Source organism: Myotis lucifugus, unplaced genomic scaffold (genome assembly GCF_000147115.1).
Source record: "Myotis lucifugus unplaced genomic scaffold, Myoluc2.0 scaffold_23, whole genome shotgun sequence".
Classification (NCBI taxonomy): domain Eukaryota; kingdom Metazoa; phylum Chordata; class Mammalia; order Chiroptera; family Vespertilionidae; genus Myotis; species Myotis lucifugus.
Window position 1 is genome coordinate 1,765,088 of NW_005871071.1, and position 22,676 is coordinate 1,787,763.

General features: G+C 37.6%; 1 protein-coding gene across 3 annotated transcripts in view; it reads right to left on the reverse strand.

Moving 5' to 3' along the window:
* Positions 1 to 22,676, reverse strand: part of TCF12 (transcription factor 12) — a 349,904-nt gene that overhangs the window by 218,145 nt on the left and 109,083 nt on the right. For all 3 annotated transcript variants that reach the window (XM_023751610.1, XM_023751612.1, XM_023751611.1), the window contains one exon: positions 741 to 814. In XM_023751610.1, coding sequence (XP_023607378.1) covers positions 741 to 814 — 74 coding nt within the window. The remainder of the gene's footprint in view (positions 1 to 740; positions 815 to 22,676) is intronic.

Sequence of the window (22,676 nt, forward strand, 5' to 3'; positions counted from 1 at the left end):
TAAATGTTCATTACTCATTCAAAGTATGACCTTTTGGGAAAGGTATATCTTAACCTCACCAATTTATCAGGGAGACTGGGAATACAGAGTTTAATTTTATTACCAACTCTTTGGTTCAATTTTCAATCTCTCAATTTAATATTTTAAAGTTTCGCGGGATTTTATTTGTTGTTTGCTCATTGCTGGAAGAACCTCTAATCTACTGACCTTTCATTGTGTAGAACATTAGCTTGGTCCTATTTTCTCTTAACTGCCAACCAAGAAATGTCATCTGTTATATGTGTTTTGATATGCTTCTAAGAGACAGGGCTATAGCATCCCTAATATAAACGGCTGATGACTACTGGAGCAAGTATGGAAGACAGGAGACTAGAAGCTGGTACTTTGAAAGCTAGTGCCATCTCTCAAAACAAATAAACAATATATGAAGAAAAATGGCTATGTATGGAGAATATTTAGTGAGGCATTCCAAGCTCTTACAATTTTAGCAGAATATTATAAGTAGTCTAGGTGTAGAAATTACACCAGAAATATTTTCTTCATTTTAGGAGATAAAATAAAGTCTCAATGTATGATAATAGAAAATTAAACCTTTTATGAAGGTACTGGGTATTCTATATTCCAATGAATGTAAGTTAACCTCATTTCTCTTAAGAAACAAAGTTCCATATATGAAAGAACTTAACTTATTTGGCAAATTATCTTTACAGTTTTAATCAAGGGTTGATGAGCACACTTACTCTAGATGAGTCATAAGAGGGGCTTGGTTGACCACTTGTTCCCCAAGATGGTGTACTTCCTCGTTCATCCATACCTATGAAGAGAAGAAAGTGAAAGATATAAATCCAAAAGGATACCATGATGGATGTTTCTTTGGTATAACAGAAGAGTATAATTCAGTGGGTGGCGTATGTATTTGCCTGGAACTGGCTGTATATCAATCTTTGTCTCAGAAACCAATAAAAAGTAAATTCTGTCAGAGCATCTTCATCACTGCTTCATAAAATGCTCTATATATACTGCAGAATTTCCATACCAAAATACATCTTTGGAGACTTTAGACTAGTGCATAATTTGGGCCTCTCCATCTTTATCCCCATCCATTGCTACTTCTAAGAGTAGATGAACCCCCACAGGTTTCTACAGTTTAGTACTGCCTCATGAAAATATAAAGAATTCAGTTAAGGACAAAACTTAGAAAATGAAGCAAGTTAAATAATTGTTCAAGTTAATAAAACTGGTTTCTATCAAAGCATTGATTAGATATTCTTAAAGATGGCAAACTAAATCAACCCATATCAAATCAACATTAGTTACATCAAAGCTAATCAAAATGACATGACAACTCATCCTAGTAAAATTTTTTCTAAATCTGAATCCAAATAAATATATCCACGCTTATGAAAATTGCACAGGAAAAGTCAAAGTGAGAAGGATTGGTAACCATTAACAACAAAAGAATTCATTGTATTCCTTAATGTACCTTCTGAAGCTTTGGTTCCAATATTTTCACCTTCTCATCAGTCCCCAGAAAAATTTGAAAGAGATGGAGATCTCTCAATCCAGCCACCTCTCCCTTTTCTGTTTTGAAGATCAGACTTTTTCATCCTTGACTGCTAACAGGGTATACTTTACCAACCCCTCTGAGCTTCTTTTTATGACAAAATACAAATAGTTGACTTTTTTGGTTTCATTCTTGCATGAGAAAACTCTAGAATTTAAAAAGAAACATTCCACTAGTTTTAGAACCTCTTTTTCTTCAAAAAAATTCCTTTTAAGTCTTCTGTGATTTAAGTGAGAATGTGATGTGTAGTAAGTTAAATGTCCCAAATTCTCCAGTAACTGGCCAGCATTCCCAAAGCTCTTTCAGAGGGACTAAATTACCAATTGAAGGGTTAAGTGGCAAAAAGCAGGGGAAAGAAGTCAGTTTCCAAGTAAAATCTACTAATTACTAATTCAGTTAGTAGGACTCTAATTAATTCTTTTGAAGAATCTGTATTTCCGATATTAAATGATTAATATATATTTTTAAAGTTTTTAAACACATTAGAGAAATGATGGGTACCTAACTAAAGACCACACTCTAGGCACAATTTCAAGTGAAACCAAAGTTTTGAAAACACAGAGATTATGCACAAAACTACGAAATGTTATGTTCATTCTTTGAGAATTATCAAAATTCTAGATTTAAGATTCTATCTTATCAAAACATACTTTGTTACCGTCTCTCTATGGGCTATTTTCCAAGCATTTTCTTCACAATCAACACTAGAATAGTAGATAGAATTCCCATGAGACTTGATTCAAGACAAAGGCTAGTATTAACCTACAAAATCCACTTATATAAAACTACTTAATTTTTAAATACTTTCCATTTGCAATTATTTTTCTATATGAGGTAAAAAAAATTTTATATTAAACTAGAGGCCTGGTGCATGAAATTTGTGCGGGGGGGGGGGGGGGTCTCCCCTCAGCCCGGCCTGCACTCTTTCCAATCTGGGACCCCTCAGGGAATGTCCAACTGCCGGTTTAGCCCCGATCCCGTAAACTGGCAGTCAGACATCCCTCTCGCAATCTGGGACTCCTAACCGCTCGCCTGACTGCCTGACTGCCTGCCTGCCTGCCTGGTCGCCCCTAACTGCCTCTGCCTGCCAGCCTGATAGCCCCTAACTGCTCCCCTACTGGCCTTATCACCCCTAACTGCCCTCCCCTGCTGGCCTGATCACTCCCTAACTGCCCTCCCCTGCCAGCGTGATCGCCCCTAACTGCCCTCCCCTGCCAGCCTGATTGCCCCTAACTGCCCTCCCCTGCCAACCTGGTCGCCCCTAACCACCTCTGCCTCAGCCCCCGCCACCGTGGCTTTGTCCAGAAGGAGGTCCAGAAGATGTCCGGTCTAATTAGCATATTACTGTTTTATTAGTATAGATGACCAACACAAAATATAAAAGTAAATTGGCTACTGGGAAAGCAGGGTCTCAAATATTTGTATACCCATGTTCAGGGCAGCATTATTTACAATATTCAAGTGTCTATCAAAGGATGAATGGGTTAAACAAAATGTGGTATATACTTACAATGGAGTATTATTCAGCCTTAAAAGAAAATTCTTACATATGCTAAAAATGGATGAACCTGAGAGCATTGTTAAGTAAGCCAATCACAAAAGGACAAATACTGTATGATTCCACTTATATGAGGTCCTGAGAGTAGTCAAATTCATAGAGATAGAAAACAGAATGGTGGGACTGGAGGAAGTGGGGAAAATCACACTTTCATTAAATATTTATAACGATGGAAATTTATTTTGATGATCCCATCCTAATGAAAATAATCAGACCATAATTTATTCAGTTTAGGATTGAATTGTTTTACTAGTATATCAAGTAATTAACAAATATGAGGCCTTTGTATGATTTCAAATGCATTTGTAAAAGAGAATATAGAAAAGATGGGTGCCTGCTACAGAAAACATCTGAGAAATTTCAAAAGAGGTGCATGAAATTTTGTGAAAACACATACTCAATTTTCATCAAGTGACATTAATTACTTCCACAGCATGAAGGAAGAGCAAAGATTAATTAAATAAAATGGTAATTAATTAAGCCACAGCTAAAGAGGGCTACATCCCCATAATACTGGACATTGCAGGGAGCTCAAAGGGTGCTGAAGAATAACAAGGGTCTGGCTAGGTTTTATACTCAGAGTTCTATAGTTTTATTGTTAACATATCCAGACTATGAATGGACGGTCGTGGCTGGCACTGACAAAGGCAAGAGTCATCTTTAGGCTTCAATGACTCCTTTCTGCTGAAGACAATGGCTGTACAAACATAGAAATATGACAGGAATAATAATCTTTCCAAAGCTTCAGCCATAAGATCAAAGTAAGCATTAAAAAAGAAATTACACACAGAAAATAAACTTAATACAGAAATTATACACATTGATCAAAACCAGAAAAACTATTTATCCCAAGATAATACATCATAGTTAAAATACAGTGATTACAATGCCAGGCCAACGTGGCTCAATGGTTGAGCCTCTACCTAGAAACCAGGAGGTCATGGTTCCATTCTCGGTAAGGGCACATGCCCAGGTTGTGGGTTCCATCCCCAGTGTGGGGTGTGCAGGAGGCAGCCAATCAATGATTCTCTTTCATTATTGATGTTTCTATCTTTCTCTCCCTCTCCCTTCTTCTCTGAAGTCAGTAAAAATATATTTAAAAAATACAGTGATTACGAGAGAAAACATTTCTATTAAGATATATCTAAACCATCATTGCCAAATACTTTCTTTCCTTCCCATTTCTAGTCTATCTACACCAATTTAACAGTTTTAGAGAAGCTAGTTCCACATTGACAAGATTAAAATGGTAGATATAAGAGAAAGTTTACCAATAATTAAGTGGTAGAAACACTTTTATTCTTGTATAATTTTCTAATATGTTAATCTGATGTATTCCTATCAATAAGATTAAGAGTTAATGAATAATTTAATTAATATAGAGATTAAATCTTTCTTATTTAATCTTTTATATATAGAATCTCTTAAGTGCCTGCTTTTCTGAATGGAACCAATTAAATAAAGTAACAATATGTATATATTTTGAGTCCATGTGTCCCATTTTAAAAGACATACTATTCTTATTTAATATTTTCCAGTAAAGAACACTAAATTTTAGACCTTATATCTAAAAACTATGGTTGTAAATTCAACAAAGTAATATGCTTCCTTCTTTTGTAAAACATTTAATAGAGAAAGTAATAAAGGAAATAATAAATTACTACATATACCAGCAATTCCTACGAGGCTGGAACCCTAGAGAAGGAATTAAGATGGAAACCAAGTTTTTGAGGTTTCAGAGAGCAAGACTCTTGGAGGAGCAAGTAAATTTCTTGGCAAAGGTCAACATTTGGCATTACTCTTTTCTATGAAGAACTCAGTTATAGTCTACCTGCTTCTTTTCCACTGCCACCATCCTTTGTTTTTGACCAAGTGTTCTCTTTCTTGAGTCAATAATAAAATTCTTTCACAGCTTTTATACTAGCCCTTCTTTCATTCTTCAAGCAGAATCCTAGAGATTTCTAAAAGTTTTTAACCACTAGCAAAAACTGAAAACAGATTTTTTAGGGGGAGTGACTTTTATATACCATAAATATCTGCTTACCCCCATATGGGCCCCAACAGTACCGAGTTTGTGTACATAAAGCATTACTTAAGGTTTGGTGAGGTTCAGATTTAGTTTGACCAGCCTAGAGGTAAAAGGGGTCAATGAGGAGCAAAGCTGCACAGTTCCTTCCCTTCCCACTTGCCACTGCCGGACCTATAACCAAAAATTCTGCCACGCTAGATTGAGAAACTAGGGTAAAGTGAGAAACAGGACTGGAATTGGAAAAATATTTCAGGTAGTAGTAGGGAGTCTAGTGAGCTGAGAAGGGATGAAAGGAAGAAGGAAGATGGTACAAAGAATGTAAAGAAGAGTAGTTAGGATATCCCTGCAACAAAGCTGGTAATAAGTCAATACAGCCACTCTGCTTGACATCATGCCCAAGTCTATCCCTGTGAAAAAGAAACATCTATAACGTAGGGAGTAAGAGCCCAGCCCAGGGGAGTGTACAGCTCGCTCTCTCTCTCTCTCTCTCTCTCTCTCTCTCTCTCTCCCTCCCTCACCCCCCCCTCTCTAACACACACACACACACACACACACACACACTGCCTTTGGTAGCAGTACAAAAATACCACATCCCAATACTTACAAATAAGGAAAAGATAATATACTTTGCAGGACTGCCATCTACTATAGGGTGATTCAATAAATGATTTGATGAAAGAAATGTCATTGGAGACGGCTATATCAAATAACCAAAGCTATGAATGTGTCTCTTAATACCTTCTTTACTCAATTTTATTTATGGAGTAATGATATTCCTTTAGATAAGATTTAAAGGCTGCCATCAATTTTAAAATAACATACACCTAAAAACCTACAACCACCATTTTATTGTGTTTTTCAGATTTTTGATACTCATGAAATGAATCTACCAATGTGTTTTGCTAGAAATTCACTGTGAAATAGGGTCAAATAGAATATAATAGCAAATCTTTGGGGTTTTTTGCTATATATTAATGAGAAACAAATAAAATAGAAAAGCTATGGATACTAAAATTGTAAAACAACTAAAGAGAAGTTAAGACATGCTGCTTCATATGAAGTATATAAAATTGATTACTCAGAAAAAATTAATTCTGTACAAAGAACTGTTAAATAAAGTCAGATTTATTTTTGGAGGATATATTAAAAAAAAGACCAGTAAAAAAAAATAAGAAGGATTTGCCTTCTCAGGTCATCTTTTAAAATTCAATCACACAAGAGACCCATCTCAGAACAAGGGACTCACACAGCCTGAAAGTGAAGGGATGGAAAAATATATTTCAGGCAAGTGGAAATGAAAAAAAAGCAGCGTTAGCAATACTTATATCAGACAAAATAGACCTCAAAGTGAAGGCCATAACAAGAGATAAGGAAGGCCACTTCATAATACTAAAGGGATCGATACAACAATAGGATATAACCTTGATAAATATATATGCACTCAATGCAGGAGCTCCCAAATACATAAAAAAACTCCTGGAAGATACCAAGGAAGAGATTGACAACAATACAATCATAGTAGGGGACTTTAATACACCACTGACATCACTGGGTAGATCCTCTAGACAAAACTTCAGCAAAGAAACAGCAATCCTAAATGACATCTTCAGAACATTTCACCCCAAAGCCACGGGATATATGTTCTTCTCAAGTGCACATGGGACATTTTCAAAAATAGACCACATATTGGGTCACAAGCAAAGTCTCCCCAAATTCAAGAATTGAAATCATACCAAGCATCTTCTCAGACCACAATGGCATAATATTAGAAATAAACTACAATAAAAACAATCCAAAAAATTCAAACACTTGGAAGCTGAATAGCATGCTATTAAACAATGATAGGGTTACCAAAGAGATCAAAGAAAAAATTAAAAACACCCTGGAAACTAATGACAATAAAAACACAACAATCCAAAATCTATGGGACACAATGAAAACAGTCTCGAGAGGCAAGTTTATAGCTCTACAGGCCTACATCAAAAAACAAGAAAAAATGGTAGAAAATCATCTAACTCTACAACTCAAAGAATTAGAGAGCAACAAGAAAAGCCTAGAGTGGGCAGAAGGACGGAGATAATAAAGATCAGAGCAGAAAGAAATGACACAGAGACCAAAAAAAAAAAAAAAACAATACAAAAGATCAATGAAACCAAGAGCTGGTTCTTTGAAAAGATAAACAAGATTGATGAACCTCTAGCCTGGCTCACCAAGAAGCAGCGAGAGAGGACCCAAATAAACAAAATCAGAAATGAAAGAGGAGAAATAACAACAGACCCCACAGAAATACAAAGGATTATTAAAAAATACTATGAACAACTCTATTCCAACAAACTAGACAACCTGGAGGAAATGGACATATTCCTAGAAAAATACAACCCTCCAAAACTCAACCAGGAAGATTCTAAAAATCTCAATAGGCCGATAAATATGGAAAAAATTGAAGCAGTCATTAAAAAGCTTCTGGCAAACAAAAGCCCAGGGCTGGTCCGCTTCACAGGGGAGTTTTACCAAACATTCAAGGAAGAACTAAAACCTATCCTCCTCAGACTATTCCAAAAAATTCAAGAGGAAGGAACACTTCCAAGTTCATTCTATGAAGCCAGCATCACCCTAATACCAAAACCAGTTAAAGACAACACAATGAAAGAGAATTACAGGCCAACATCCCTCATGAACACAGATGCCAAAATCCTCAACAAAATTCTAGCAAATCAGATCCAGCAGTACATCAGAAAGATCATACATCATGACCAAGTAGGATTTATCCCAGGGATGCAAGGATGGTACAATATCCGCAAATCAATCAACGTGATACATCACATAAATTGAGAGATAAAAATCACAGTCATATCAATTGACGCAGAAAAAGCATTTGACAAAATCCAACACCCTTTCTTGATTAAAACTCTCAACAAGGTGGGAATAGAAGGATCATACCTCAACATAATAAAAGCCATATAGGACAAACCCACAGCCAACATCATAATCAATGGGCAAAAACTAAAACCATTTCCCCTAAGAACAGGAACAAGACAGGGATGCCCACTCTCACCACTCCTGTCAACATAGTACTGGAAGTACTAGCCATTGCGATCAGACAAGAAGAAGAAATAAAAGGCATCCAAATTGGAAAAGAAGAAGTAAAACTGTCCTTATTCGCAGATGACATGATACTGTACATAGAAAACCCTAAAAACTCCATCAAAAAAATTATTAGAATTAATAAATAAATTTGGCAATGTAACAGGATACAAAATTAACGCCAAGAAATCTATGGCATGTCTATACACCAATAGTGAACTTACAGAAAGAGAGACTAAAAAGGCAAAACCATTTACCATTGCACCAAAAAAATTAAGATACCTAGGAATAAATTTGACTAAGGAGGTAAAAGACCTATACGTGGAAAACTACAGGACACTGGATAAAGAGATAGAGGAAGACATAAACAGATGGAAGAACATACCATATTCATGGATTGGTAGAATCAACGTCATTAAAATGTCCATACTTCCCAAAGCAATCTATAGATTCAATGCACTCCCCATTAAAATACCAACGGCATATTTCACAGACCTAGAACAAACTTTCCAAAAATTCATCTGGAATAAAAAAAGACCCCGAATAGCTGCAGCAATCCTGAGAAAGAAGAACAAAGTAGGTGAGATCTCAATACCAGATATCAAGCTGTATTACAAAGCCACTGTTCTCAAAACAGCCTGGTACTGGCACAAGAACAGACATATAGATCAATGGAATAGAATTGAGAACCCAGAAATCGACCCAAACTACTATGCTCAATTAATATTTGACAAAGGAGGCATGAACATACAATGGAGCCACGACAGTCTCTTCAATAAATGGTGTTGGGAAAATTGGACAGATACATGCAAAAAAATGAAACTAGACCACCAACTTACACCAAACACAAAAATAAACTCAAGATGGATAAAGGACTTAAACATAAGATGGGAAACCATAAAAATACCAGAGGAATCCACAGGCAGCAAAATCTCAGACATATGCGGAAGCAATTTCCTCACTGATAGAGCTCCGCAGTGGTTGGCAAACTCATTAGTCAACAGAGCCAAATGTCAACAGTACAACGATTAAAATTTCTTTTGAGAGCCAAATTTTTTAAACTTAAACTATATAGGTAGGTACATTGTTATTAACTTAATTAGGGTACTCCTAAGAGCCACACTCAAGGGGCCAAAGAGCCACATGTGGCTCGCGAGCCGCAGTTTGCCGACCACGGTCCTAGGGCAATGGAAACTAAAGGGAAAATAAACAAATGGGACTACATCAAAATAAAAAGTTTCTGCACAGCAAAAGAAACCATCAACAAAACAACAAGAAAGCCCACTGTATGGGAGAACATATTTGCCAATGTTATCTCTGATAAGAGTTTAATTTCCAACATGTACAGGGAACTCATACAACTTAAAAAAAGGAAGATAAACAACCCAATAAAAAAATGGGCAAAGGACCTAAATAAATACTTTTCAAAAGAAGACAGAAGGAAGGCCAAGAGACATATGAAAACATGCTCAAAGTCACTAATTATCCAAGAGATGCAAATCAAAACGACAATGCAGTACCATCTCACACCTGTCAGAATGGCTATCATCAACAAATCAACAAACGACAAGTGTTGGCAAGAATTCGGAGAAAAAGGAACACTCGTGCACTGCTGGTGGGAATGCAGACTGGTGCAGCCACTATGGAAGACAGTATGGAGTTTCCTCAAAAAACTAAAAATGGAACTCCCATTTGACCCAGTGATCCCACTTCTAGGAATATATCCCAAGAAATTAGAAACACCAATCAGAAAGGATATATGCACCCCTATGTTCTTAGCAGCACAATTTACAATAGCTAAGATTTGGAAACAGCCTAAGTGGATTAAAAAACCGTGGTACATCTACACAATGGAATACTACACTGCAGTAAAAAAGAAGGAATTCTTACCATTTGCAACAGCATGGATGGAACTGGAGAGCATTATGCTAAGCGAAATAAGCCAGTCAGAGAAAGATAAATATCACATGATCTCACTCATTTGTGGAATATAATGAACAACATAAACTGATGAACAAAAACAGATCCAGAGACAGAGAAGCATCTATCAGACTGTCAAACCTCAGAGGGAAGGTAAGGAAGGGTTGGGGTAAGGGGGAGAGATCAACCAAAGGACTTGTATGCATACATATAAGCCTAACCAACGGCCACAGACAACAGGGGGGTGAGGGCATGAGTGGGGGGATTTGGGGGGGAATGGGGGAATAAGGACATATATTTAATACCTTAATAAAGAAATAAAAAAAAGAAAAAAATCAATCACAATTTGTTTGGTATTGTTGAGAACAAATATTTACATGTAGGGACATTATAGTGCCAAAGTACACTAGAATAAAAATAGTAAACACGTGGCTAATTTCAAGAAAATAACTAATTTTGAAAATAACTTTCAAACACAGTAATTTTGTTTTTAGCCACATCACTATATTAAAAAATGCCCTGTAAAGATATAATTAAAGAGGATATTCCAGTGACTTAACTGAAAAAGAGGAGAAGCTCAAAAGGAAATGACAGTCTACTTCTTCAAGAAAAATAGAAACTACATGATGGCCACAGGTTGAAACTAAGTTCCCAGAGGGCATGCAGATATTTTGTACTACGCTTGGAACTGTCTAGTGACCTAGTATCTTGAGAATCTGCTCTGACTGTCTGAAAAGACATTCTAACCCTGACAAAGCTCTTGTGCTGTCTCCAAACCTCCCCTAAAGTAGTTATTAAGTCTCAAGACAAGGAAAGCCCTCCCACTGCACCTGAAAAAAAACTGCAATACTCCTCTTCAATCTAAATATCAAAGCTCTCACCTAAAACACATTGCCAGTTACTTTCTTCCATAGAGCACTAAAGACAGTCAACTCTTTTTAAAAGAGCTTGATGACTTTCTCTGACTCTGGATGAGTCTCAGCAAAAAATCTCCCTACACAGACTTTCAGTGGTACAATCCCATTAGGTTTACCTTATAAACATTTCCAGAATATGACCTATGACTCACTATTTTTAACATGATCATTTTAATCCAAGCCACCATCACCTCTGACCTGTATTACTACAAGGGTCTCCCTTCTTGCCCCTTACAGGCTATTATCTACATGGAGACTAGAATGACCTTTTAAAAACAACTCAAATCATGACAATCCAATGCTCAAAATTTACCACTGGCTTCCTATCTCATTCAGAATTAAATCCATTAGTCTTTTACAGGTTCTGCTACAACCCCTCATTTTATCTCCTACTAGGCTAGGGGCTCAGTGCATGAATTCATGCACCTTGAAAGGATACTGTGGGCCATGAGGCTGTCTGCTGGCAGCCCTGCTCCCATGCGCTGACGGCGCCGGCCCTGCTTGCACCCGCTGATGGCGCAGAGCGATTGGGGCCGGTGCCAGCAGCAGGTGCGAGCGGGGGCCAGCGCCGTCAGCGGGTGCTAGCAGTGACTGCTGCCCCGATTGCCCCTCAGGAGCAGGGGGAGGTAGAGAAGCCCTCAGGGGTGATCAGGGCCAGCAGCCGCCGCCCATACCCACTGATGGCACTGAGTGATCGGACCGGCGCCGGGCACATGCAGCAGGTGCGAGCGGTGGCTCTGGCGCCGGGAGCGGGTGCAAGCGGGCCAGTGCCAGTAGCAGGTGCAAGTGCCGGGCAGGACCGCGGTGTGCAGGAGCAAAGAATTTTCAGTAACCACCAGAGGCTCACCCCTATGACAGCAACTGGCCTTGGTCTGGTGCCCCCGCTCACCTACTCCACCATCCCATTGCGGCCAATGCCCGCCATGTTCCACACACATCCCCTGGTGGTCAGCGCATGTCATAGCGACTGATTGCTTGGTTGTTCTGCCATTCGATCTATTTGCATATTAGCCTTTATTACATAGGATTATTATTTCTCTTGGATCACTTTACCTCAAAAACATGGCCCCTGCTTTTGCTCAAACACACCAAGCAAGCATGCTTCCTCCTTAGGGCCTTTCCACTTGCTCTTTCCTTTCATAAAATGCTGTCCCCCCAGATATATGATTTCTTTCCTTAGTTTCCTTCAGGTCTCTGTTCAAGTATCATCTTATGGGAGGAAGTTTACTGTCTGTCTTTTCCCAATACATTGAAAGATCCATGAAAAAAACAACAACAACCATCATCTGTTTGGTTCACTGTTAAATTTTTGGTGCCTAAGACAGTGCCTGACACACAGTAGGTACTAATAAATATTTGTGGAAGAAATGAATATATAAAATAAAAAATAATACAATCAGTTTAATAAAAGTGGAGCTAAAACTAGTTCATTTGTTACCTTCTCATCAATAATCAAAACCAATGTTCTAAATAACTGTAAGGTATTCTGAAAATACCAGTGAGAAGCAGACTGTAAATGATTCTATGAAATAGACAAGTAACTACCTCCAAAAACAAAAATTATTTAAAAGTTTTAGAGAAACCTAAATCATCACTGGGCTTGGTGGCTAAATCACATACAGACCTTAAGTACCATTACTTTGAAGTGACCTTGATTGCATATGCCCTACGAAAAACCACTCTGTATTCACTATAGCACAGCCTAAAGTACACTATCAAAGGAATTTTAAATTAAAAATGTTCCAAAAAGTTTTATATGTTCAACATGATATTGGGATATTTACAAATGTGGTTAGAAATTTAATGATTCTCTTGAATTTGATAACACTCTTCTTTTATATTCCCTTAATCAGTCAGTTATTCATTGCACTAATTTCTACCTCAGTAATATTTCAAGTAAAACTATCCCAATTTGTTCTCTTCATATATACAGTGCTCTGGATCAGGTCCTGTGTATTGCTTATTCTTCTACTATGTTCCCATTCCAATCTGCAGTTAACATTGCCAGCAACACTTATCTTGCCATAAACACAAGTTGGATCACATCCATTCACTCCTCAAATGTGATCCTCTGCTGCTTCAGAAATAACATTCACACTCCTGAGCATAATATTCTGCAAGGTGGCCTCAATCTACATTTTCAGCTTCAGTACTTACCAAAAACTCAATGCTCCAGCCTCATCAAGACATTAATCACTCCCCAAACATGCCAAGACTTGTCACACATTTATATTCCACTCCTATTGTTTCCTATGCCTAGACTATACCCCCCACACCTAATTTTGAATCACCCTAAGATCAAATGCCCTCTCCTTTAAGAAAGTGTTTTCCATCAACTAACTCTAAATTAATCACACTTTTTCAGAAATTACTTTGCACTTATTATATCTTGAGCACTATGGTTCTTTCCATGAATATCCTACCAATAAAACTTTATAATAGGCAATATACCTTGTTCATCTCTATGTTCTTCTGGTACCTAACAGAAGTGCAATATTCTGCATTAAAAGATTAACTAGTTAAGAACATATAAAATTAGGACATTCATATGAGTCTCCTATAAAAATTCAGTAACTATAAAGATGGGTTAAATGGTTAGAGCGTTGTCCCAATAAGCCAAGATTCAGGGTTTGATTCCCCAGGCAGGGCACACACAAGAATCAACCAATGAATGCATAAATAAGTAGAACTGTAAATCTCTCCCTCTCCCCTTCCTCTCTCTCTCTAAAATCAAATTTTTTAAATAAAGAAGAAATTCAAGAATTACTATTTTTTAAGAAAGTACTATTTTTTAAAGCAGCTTGTAAAAATGTTGAATGAAATCTCAAAACTAACCTAGTGAGCTCATCTTCCAATATAAAGCAGTCAGCTCCTTCTAATAGCTACTATAAATTTTGGGGAGAAAACATAAATATAAAACAACTACCTATAGGCTCTTAAGAGTGAACAAAACCAGGCTGATTTAGGTTGGAAATATAACCTTGGAAGAAGAGATCAGAATGAGTTTCAGTTTTTAATAGCTTTTAGAGATCAGCACAGGTGAGCTTCCTGTTATTTTTATTTTTCCCTTGTTCTTTCCCCCCCACCTTGTTCTTCTTTTAGAGAGAAAGGAAGAGAAAGAGAGAAACATCGGTTGCTTCCCATACATGTCCCGACCAGGGATCAAACCCACAACCTAGGTATGTGCCCTGACCAGAATCGAACCTACAACCTTTCATTTATAAGATAATGCTTCAACCAACTGAGCCACACCAGCCACAGCATGAGTTTACCATTCTTAAAGCTTATCCTGCAGGCAAGTGGCAGCCATGGCATGTAGGAACTAAAATTCCAAAAAATGACCCACTGTCTTTCTGGCCTGAAGAAAAAGAGGACAGAGCCAGCACAACCATAGTCTCCAAAAAGTAAAGATCGAATCCTAAAAAAGAGAGGGGGAAAAAAAGCGAATTCCCAACTCTTGCATAAATCTCTACCCAAGAGTTTTGGCTGAGCCCCAGAGCACACATTTACAGGACACAGCCCCAGGGCAGTTTGCAGCTGAGGTCAAAAGAATCAAATTGAGATTTGAACAGCTGCCAACCTCAGGTAAGAGAAAGTTTTCACTTTCAGTCCAATCCGATTAATGGCTTACTAAAATAAGGAAGTCAACTCTTTGGAGGAGCAAGGAAGAAACCAAAATTCCCACAAATAACGTTCACAATATCCATAATATAATCTGAAGTTCCAAGACAATGAAAATGTGACCAATGGCAAGGTTCACCAAGAGAGGCCAAGCTCAAGATGACCCAGATAGTGAGGTTTCAGATAAGGACATTAAAGCAAATACGATAACTATGCTCAATGAAGTAAAGAACATATGATCATCTACACTAATAAAAGAGAAACATGCAAATTGGTGTCACTCTGCTACGCCCACCAGCCGATCAGGACGGATATGCAAATTAACCCAACAAAGATGGCGGTTAATTTGCATATGCAGGCACGGAGCAAAGACTGAAGACTGAAGACGACTGAAGACTGAAGAGGTTTGGCTTCTCCACTGCAGCCGGAACGGAGAAGCCAAGCCTCGCTGTGGCTAGAGCGGAGAAGCCAAGCCTCGCTGCGGCCGCACCGGAGAAGCCAGGCACAAATGAGCTTGCTGCTTGGCTTCTCGGCTGCGGCCGGACCAAAGGCCTGGGTCTCGGGTGCCGGAGGAAAACTGGTGCCGGCAGCCAGGGGAAGTAAGGCCTATTGCGCAAATCTTCATGCAACAGGCCTCTAGTCCTATATAATAAAAAGCTAATATGCAAATGGTCATAATGCCCTCACGCTGTCACGCCATAACGGCTCAGACACTCAAAACTGGGGAGAGAGGAATGGGGACAGGCCAGGCACAAATGAGCTCGCGAGAGAGGAATGGGGACCAGCAAGGCTATGGCACGGTCCAGGGCGCCAGCGGCTGGGGCTGCGGCCTGGGAAAGGGACAAGCTGCCTGCCCGTGGTCCCGGGCGCCAGCGGCTGAGGCTGCAGCCCGGGCACCTGCGGCTGCAGACTGGCGAAGCTGCCCACCCAAGGTTCCCTGCAGCTGCGGCCGGCCCAGGAGAAGCTGACCCAGGTCCTGGGTCCTGCGGCCTGCCAGAGCGAGGGAAGCCCGGGTCCTGGATGCCTGCGACCAGCTGGAGGGAATCCTGGGTCCCAGTTGCAGGGAGAGGCAGAGGTGGTTAGGGGCGATCAGGCCAGCAGGGGAGAAGTTAGGGGTGATCAGGGTGGTAGGGGAGCAGTTAGGGGATATCAGGCAGGCAGGCAGAGGGATTAGGGGCGATCAGGAAGGCAGGCCAGCGAGCAGTTAGGGGCAAGTGATCCTGGATTGCGAGATGCAATTGGACATCCCCCAAGGAGTCCCAGATTAGAGAGGGTGCAGGCCGAGCTGAGGGAGCTCCCCCCACCCACCCCCCTGTGCATGCATTTCATGCACCAGGCCTCTAGTTATAAATAAAAAGACTAGAGATTTCAGACACACACACACACACACACACACACACACACACACACACACACAAAATAACAAGTGGAAAGTAATTATTTGAAATCTAAAAATAATTATTGGATGGGTTTAGAGAAGAATGGAGACATGATAAAGGAGAAGAGTCCATGAATTTGATAACAAATCAAAGAAATAATTCAATTTGATAAAGAGAAAAGAGATTAAAAGAAAATGATCAGAACTTTAGAGACGTAAGAGAAGATATTTAAAAGTTTAAGATAGGCATAATAAGAGAACAGGGAGGAAAAAAACTGATGAAATAATGGCCAAAAATTTCACAAATGTGGTGAGATATAAAAGTGACCCCAAACTTAGGCACATCACAGTCACACTTCTGACAACCAAAAATACAGAGAAAACCTTGAAAGTGCACAGATAAAGAAAAACATTACATATAGAACATTTCAAATTAATGAGGACTTGTCATCAGAAACTATGGATGTCAGAAGATGTGGGAACACATCTTTACAGTAAGGGTGAGGGCAAATAAAAATATCCTTCAAGAATAGAGATGAAATACCTTTTCAAATTAGAAAAAACAAAAAAATTTGTCATCAGCAAAACTGTAGTACAGTGAATACTAAAATTAGTTCTTCAAGCTGAAGGAAATGTTATCAGAGAAAAACTTGGATCTTAAAGAAGGAATGAGCATCTGACATAGTAAAGATAAAATATTATTTTTTCCTTTTAACGTCTTTAGAAGTTTTTTATATAAAAATTATAACATTCTCTCATAGGAGTTACAATGTACTTAGATATACATATGACAATACAACATGAAAGAAGGCAGGGGTGAGGGTAACTAGGTCTATAAGGTCACAAGATTCCTGTGTTTTATGTGAAGTGGTACAATATTAACTCTAAATAGAGCTTGAGAAGGTAATTGCGTGTATTAACACCCTTAGAGAGGCTTTAAAAAGCAAAGGCACCGCCGTGGCCGGGTCACTCAGTGGGTTCGAGTGTCGTCCCATACACCAAAAGGTTTCAAGTTCGATTACCAATCAGGGCATATACCTAGGTTGCTGGTTTGATCCTGGGTTGGGATGCATATGGAAGGCAGCTGATTGATGTTTCTCGCTCCTCTCTCTCTCTCCCTCTCTCTCTCTCTCTCTCTCCCCTCTTCTGCCCTTCCTCCCCCTTCCTTTCTCTAAAAAAAAAAAAAATCAATAAAAACATGTGAGGATTTTAAAAAAATCAGAGGCATCACTAAAAAGCCAACTAATAAGTTAAAATGGAGTCCTAAGAAATAGCCAAATCCAAAAGAAAGAACAGAAGCAGTCTAACAGAATTCATATAGAAGAAAAAAAAGAAAAGAAATAAATTAGCAGACCTAAATCTAGCCATATGATAAAACATTCCATTTTTGTCTAGGGAGGAAGACAAACAAGAGAAGCAATCAAATAGATACTATTCCTTTCAATGAAAACACACCTCATTGCTCTTTGAGTTCATAAAGTTCATGTTTTTGCTCTTCTTGAATAAGACAGTTATTATATTTGGGTTTGGTGGGGGGGGGAGATGGAAACATTGTGATTATACTTACACTTTAAACAAAAAACATATAGTACTGTATCACTGTAAAAACTGCATACAAAGGTTTTTAGTTTGTTTTTATAGTACCCATTAGGCTCATAAGTCAGTACCAATAAAGCAGCTTCTACATAACTATCAAGTAGGTTTTAGTGGATTTTTGCTGATTACCTAACACAATTTGCTATTTAAAAACAGCTGTGTGAGCAATTACTATTCTTAACTTAATTCCACAAACAATTCTATTCATTTCCTGTAATGAGGCCCGTGTACTCCCTGTGTTGAAGTCTTAGTCCATTAATTCCTGTAATGGCAACACACTCTGCCTTTCTCAGAGAAACTCCGTAAAAAATTTTCCTTCATATTTCCCTATAACTAAAAATCTCTTCCTCATATACAATTCAAGCCATCACTCTTTTTCCCACAAAACAAAAATTTACATTGACCACCTTCACTCCTTACAATTTACCGGTACTCATTCATTCATTGACGAATCTCTTGCTACTATCTAGCCTCTTCCCAGACCATACCAAGACATATAAAAAGCATTTGTTTACAGGATAAAAATGAACTCTTTCAAGTTGTCAAACGTTATAATAAAATACAGAAGCCCTCTCTTGGTCTTCATTTCTTAAATCTCTATAAGCAGAGTTCAGCAAACTTCTCCTGTAAATGACCAGTCAGTAAATATTATAGGCTTTATGGGCCATGCACTCTCCTTACCAACTATTCAACTCTACCACTGTAGCACAAAAGCAGCCCTAGGCAATATGTAAACAAATAAAAGTAGCTGTTTGCTAATAAAACTTTATTTACAAAAATAGGTGATGAACCATGGGCCCTATTTTGCTCACCCCTTTGGTACTTATGGTATCCAATCTGATTAACTACCTTACCTCTCTAATATTTACTGACATCAACCATTGGATCTCTAATTACTACTTCCTTTTGTGTGTGGAAAAAACTGAAAGTACCTGCTCTTCATCCCATGTTCTTCTCAGTTTATGCTCTACCCATTGGACTACTCATTTAATTTTATGATTTTAACTGTCCCCTCTGAATGATCAGTTTCCAAATGTACATTCCCAGCCTTAAGCTCAGTTCTGTATTTTGGTACTTAAATCACTAAATTTCTGCTGGAAGCTTTCATTTGGTTCTCCTGTTGTCACCTAAAACCCATCATATCTAAAACCAAACTCTTCATCTCTTCCTCACATGCCTTTGGGCCCGAATTATTAATATTTCTAATACTGCAGGTAGTATTATAAAATACAGGGGTGGGCAAAGGTAGGTTTATAAGTTGTGAGTATGTGAAACAGTTTATTCTTGTATTGTTATTTATTAATTATTGTATTATTTATTTGCATTATTTCTTATTATTATATTATTGTCATTATTTTATATCCTTACTTAGGATTTATCTTTTAGGTAATGATGGCTGGTAATTTAACCTATTTTTGCCCACCCCTGAATAATATTTCAGGTCGACCAGACTTGCAAATTGGCATCATCTTTGATTATCCCTTCACTTCTCCTTCTACACATTCTATACTGAGTGTTCCTTATGAATGTCTCCTGAAGCAGTGTTTCCATTCCTACTGGCACCTTTTATTCAGAGCTTCTGTGGTATCCTACTTAGACTCTTTTGCTAGAGTCTATCTGAATCTTCCTAAAACACTATTTCATAATACTTCACCTGCTTGTAATATCCTGCCAATGTAATCTTCCTAAAACAATCCTTCAAAACACATTACCCATAGATTTAAAAAGTAAGCACATCCAATACCCACTGCCAATAGATTAATTCCCAAATTCTTCAATTTGAAATGGAATATTTACTCACCCGTTTTACAAATGTTTATTGTAAATTATGCTAGGTTCTGTCCCTCCTATGTTTAAAGCCTCTGAAAACCCAGTTACAACTGCCTCTCCTCTTCCAACCCTAATAGTCAAAAACACTAATTGCCTACTGTGGCATACATACTGTCATAGTCTAGAGAGAATTCTAGGCACTGATGATACAGCCGTGCATAAGACACAGTCTGCCTTCAAAATGTAACTCAGTGTCTTACCATTCAAACTTTCAACTGTAATGATGAGGCATAATCTTTACATATAGTATCATTCATGAAAATTTCATTACTCTAACGATTCCTCTTAGCACACTTCTATAGTTAATAAAGTCTTAATAGTTTAATGCTCACTTTAAATTCCACCTCTGCTGTAAAACTTGCCAAACCTCCCTAATCCTTATTAGATTCTCTTTCATACTTGTATCATACTTATAAATCTATGTCAAACAGCATAGAAGTTATACTGTTCTAAGTAAACACTATTCAATGTGTGGTCTCAAATTAGTTAAGAGCAAAGACCACATTCAGTCCTTATTCTGTATCACCTACAGTGCTGAACACACAGCTGAAGGTTAATAAAAAACTTCTTTATACAAAATGACACTGCTAATTAAGGAAAGGTGTTTTTTTAGTAGCAGCTATACCTTTACACTTATCTACTTATATTCACTCTCCCAGTTCCATTGGTGAACAGTATGAGTATGTAAGAAGCCTTCATAAAGGATATAAATGATAACCAAAGCACAAAACCCCTGGAAGACACTCAAGTGAATTACCCGACATTAGCATGCTCTAATGAAATGAACTAATATTCTCTGGTTCACACTCATGTATATTTATTACAGTAACATGTAAGCAAAAATTACTGCCATGTACAGATTTTTAAATTTTGAACTCTCATAACTGTCTAACTCTTAAAAAACAATTTAAGTCATTTTAAAACATCTACAATTAATGAAGATGGATAATTACATCCACAAACTACCACAGCATCCAACTTTTGTAGGTATTAAAACTATTTGGATATTGCCTATGTAAATAAAGCATAACACTCTTGAAATCTCTAATTCGGAATACTTTTTGTTTAATACTTTTTGTTTGTTAGATAATAGAGGACTACTTATCAAAAATATACCTGAAATTAAAGACATACATTAAAAATGACTTCTTCTAACAGACTATAATTTTGACATAAAAATAAAATCTGCACCTAAAATCTTACATGTGGCCTGTGGACATGTAAAATGGTGAACTGAGCAATTGGCAGTTTCTTAAAAGACAAAAATACATATACCCTGACACAACAATACTACCACTAGCTATTTACCCAAGAAAAAGTGATAAAAACAATGAATGTCCTTTAATTAAGAACAGTATTCATAATAGTTAAAACTGGAAACAATCTAGGTAACTATCAATAATTTAAAAAAGGATAGATAAAAGAACTGTGGTTTACACATTCAATGCAATACTGTTCAACAAAACAAAAAACAGACCAGAGGTAAATGCAACAACATGCATAAATTTTAAAAATATTATGCTTAATGAAAGAAATCAGATATAAAAAATGAATTCCCATTTATATATTGATCTAAAATAGGAATAAAACCAAAATCATAGTGATAAAAATAAAGACTGGCAGTTTATTGGGTAGACAGTTGACTAGGAAGGAGTATGAGGGATCTTTATGGGGTGAGGAAAATGTTTTACAAGTATAAAGAAAACAACAAATGTTCAGTGACCATTTTCCTGGGGTTATTCAATTGAAAATAACAACTATAAACTAAACAAAAAATTTAAAAACAATTATTTAAAGGCAAGGAAGTAAAAACAAAAGCAGGCAGACAGTGGAGAGGATCTGATCAGTGAAAAAACAAATCCAGACACACTGGCTAAGATCCAAATCTATAGGGTTTGTCCAATGAGGACACCGCCCAGTCAACATTGCATGTGGTAGATGAACAAACAGAAAGCCACTGTCTTCTTTGCTTAAAGAACCAGAAAATAGGATTTGGGAATTCCAGTGTGGCTGGAAAGTAAGGAGGGAATCATAGAAAGGAGAAAGCCTCAGTTTCCTCATCTCTGAAAATCAGATAACATTGGCTCTGCTTCCTTAATTGAGACTATATAAAGTGCCTGGAAAGCATCTTGCATGTAGTAAGTTCCAAGTGTTTTACAATTATCTACCCTCACAAAACCATTCCCCTGCAATGTTTCAGTGGTTGTTTTAAAAGATTAAGGTAACACATGCCAGAAAATATAATTATGTCTCTGCTTTCTACAATTCTAATTATATGTTTCCACAATTTAACAATTTGTATTCAATACTTAATTATTGAAGATCTACTATGAGTAAGGAACCATACTTTGTCATTCACTTCGCACTTATTTGCTTTACACACCTTCTGTGTGGTAGGCGAACAGCATTACAAATGACCAGGCAAATTAAAGTCAATAAAACAGATGTTTCCCCGCGCCCCATATACTCCTTTACATTTTATATCCACTGACCTCATGGGCATAATTTGTGTGGAAAACATAACAAATCTGTGAACTTTTGAAAACACTATATTTCCAAGCTGAAGATGTTGCCCTAAAAATAGTCCTAAAAGAAACTAATCTAAAAATCCCATGTGACTGAAGTCAGAACGAAAAGCTTTAATTCTTACAAAGTAAAATGAAAGATGTATTTAATTTTGGCTAGGAAATATGTAAAAGCAAGACTAATGCAAAATCAGAATAGATAGAAGAAAATTTAGTAAGGTGAATCAGTCACAAATCTGGAACTCTCTATGAGCATGACGATTCATTCAACAAACAGAAGTGTAGCCCTGGAAGAGTTTCTCTAATAAACAAAACATTGATTAAAATAAAAATAATTAAATGACAATGTAGCAAATGTTAAACTGCACTTTATTTTTAAAATCCATAGGAAAATTCTTAAACAATAAAAAATTTTAAACTCAGCAGAATCATGTCCCTCATTATTATATAGATCCTATCTAATAAAAGAGTAATATGCAAATTAACCATCACTTTCGCAATAAAGATGGCAGCACCCACAGCCAATAAGGAGGAAATATGCAAATTGATACGACAAAGATGGTGGCGCAGGCCGGAGCCACAGAGCCAGCCGGAGAGAGGGCGGGAAGGCTTGGTGTCCTGGGTCGCCCCAGAGACCCAGGAATGGGGCTAGGG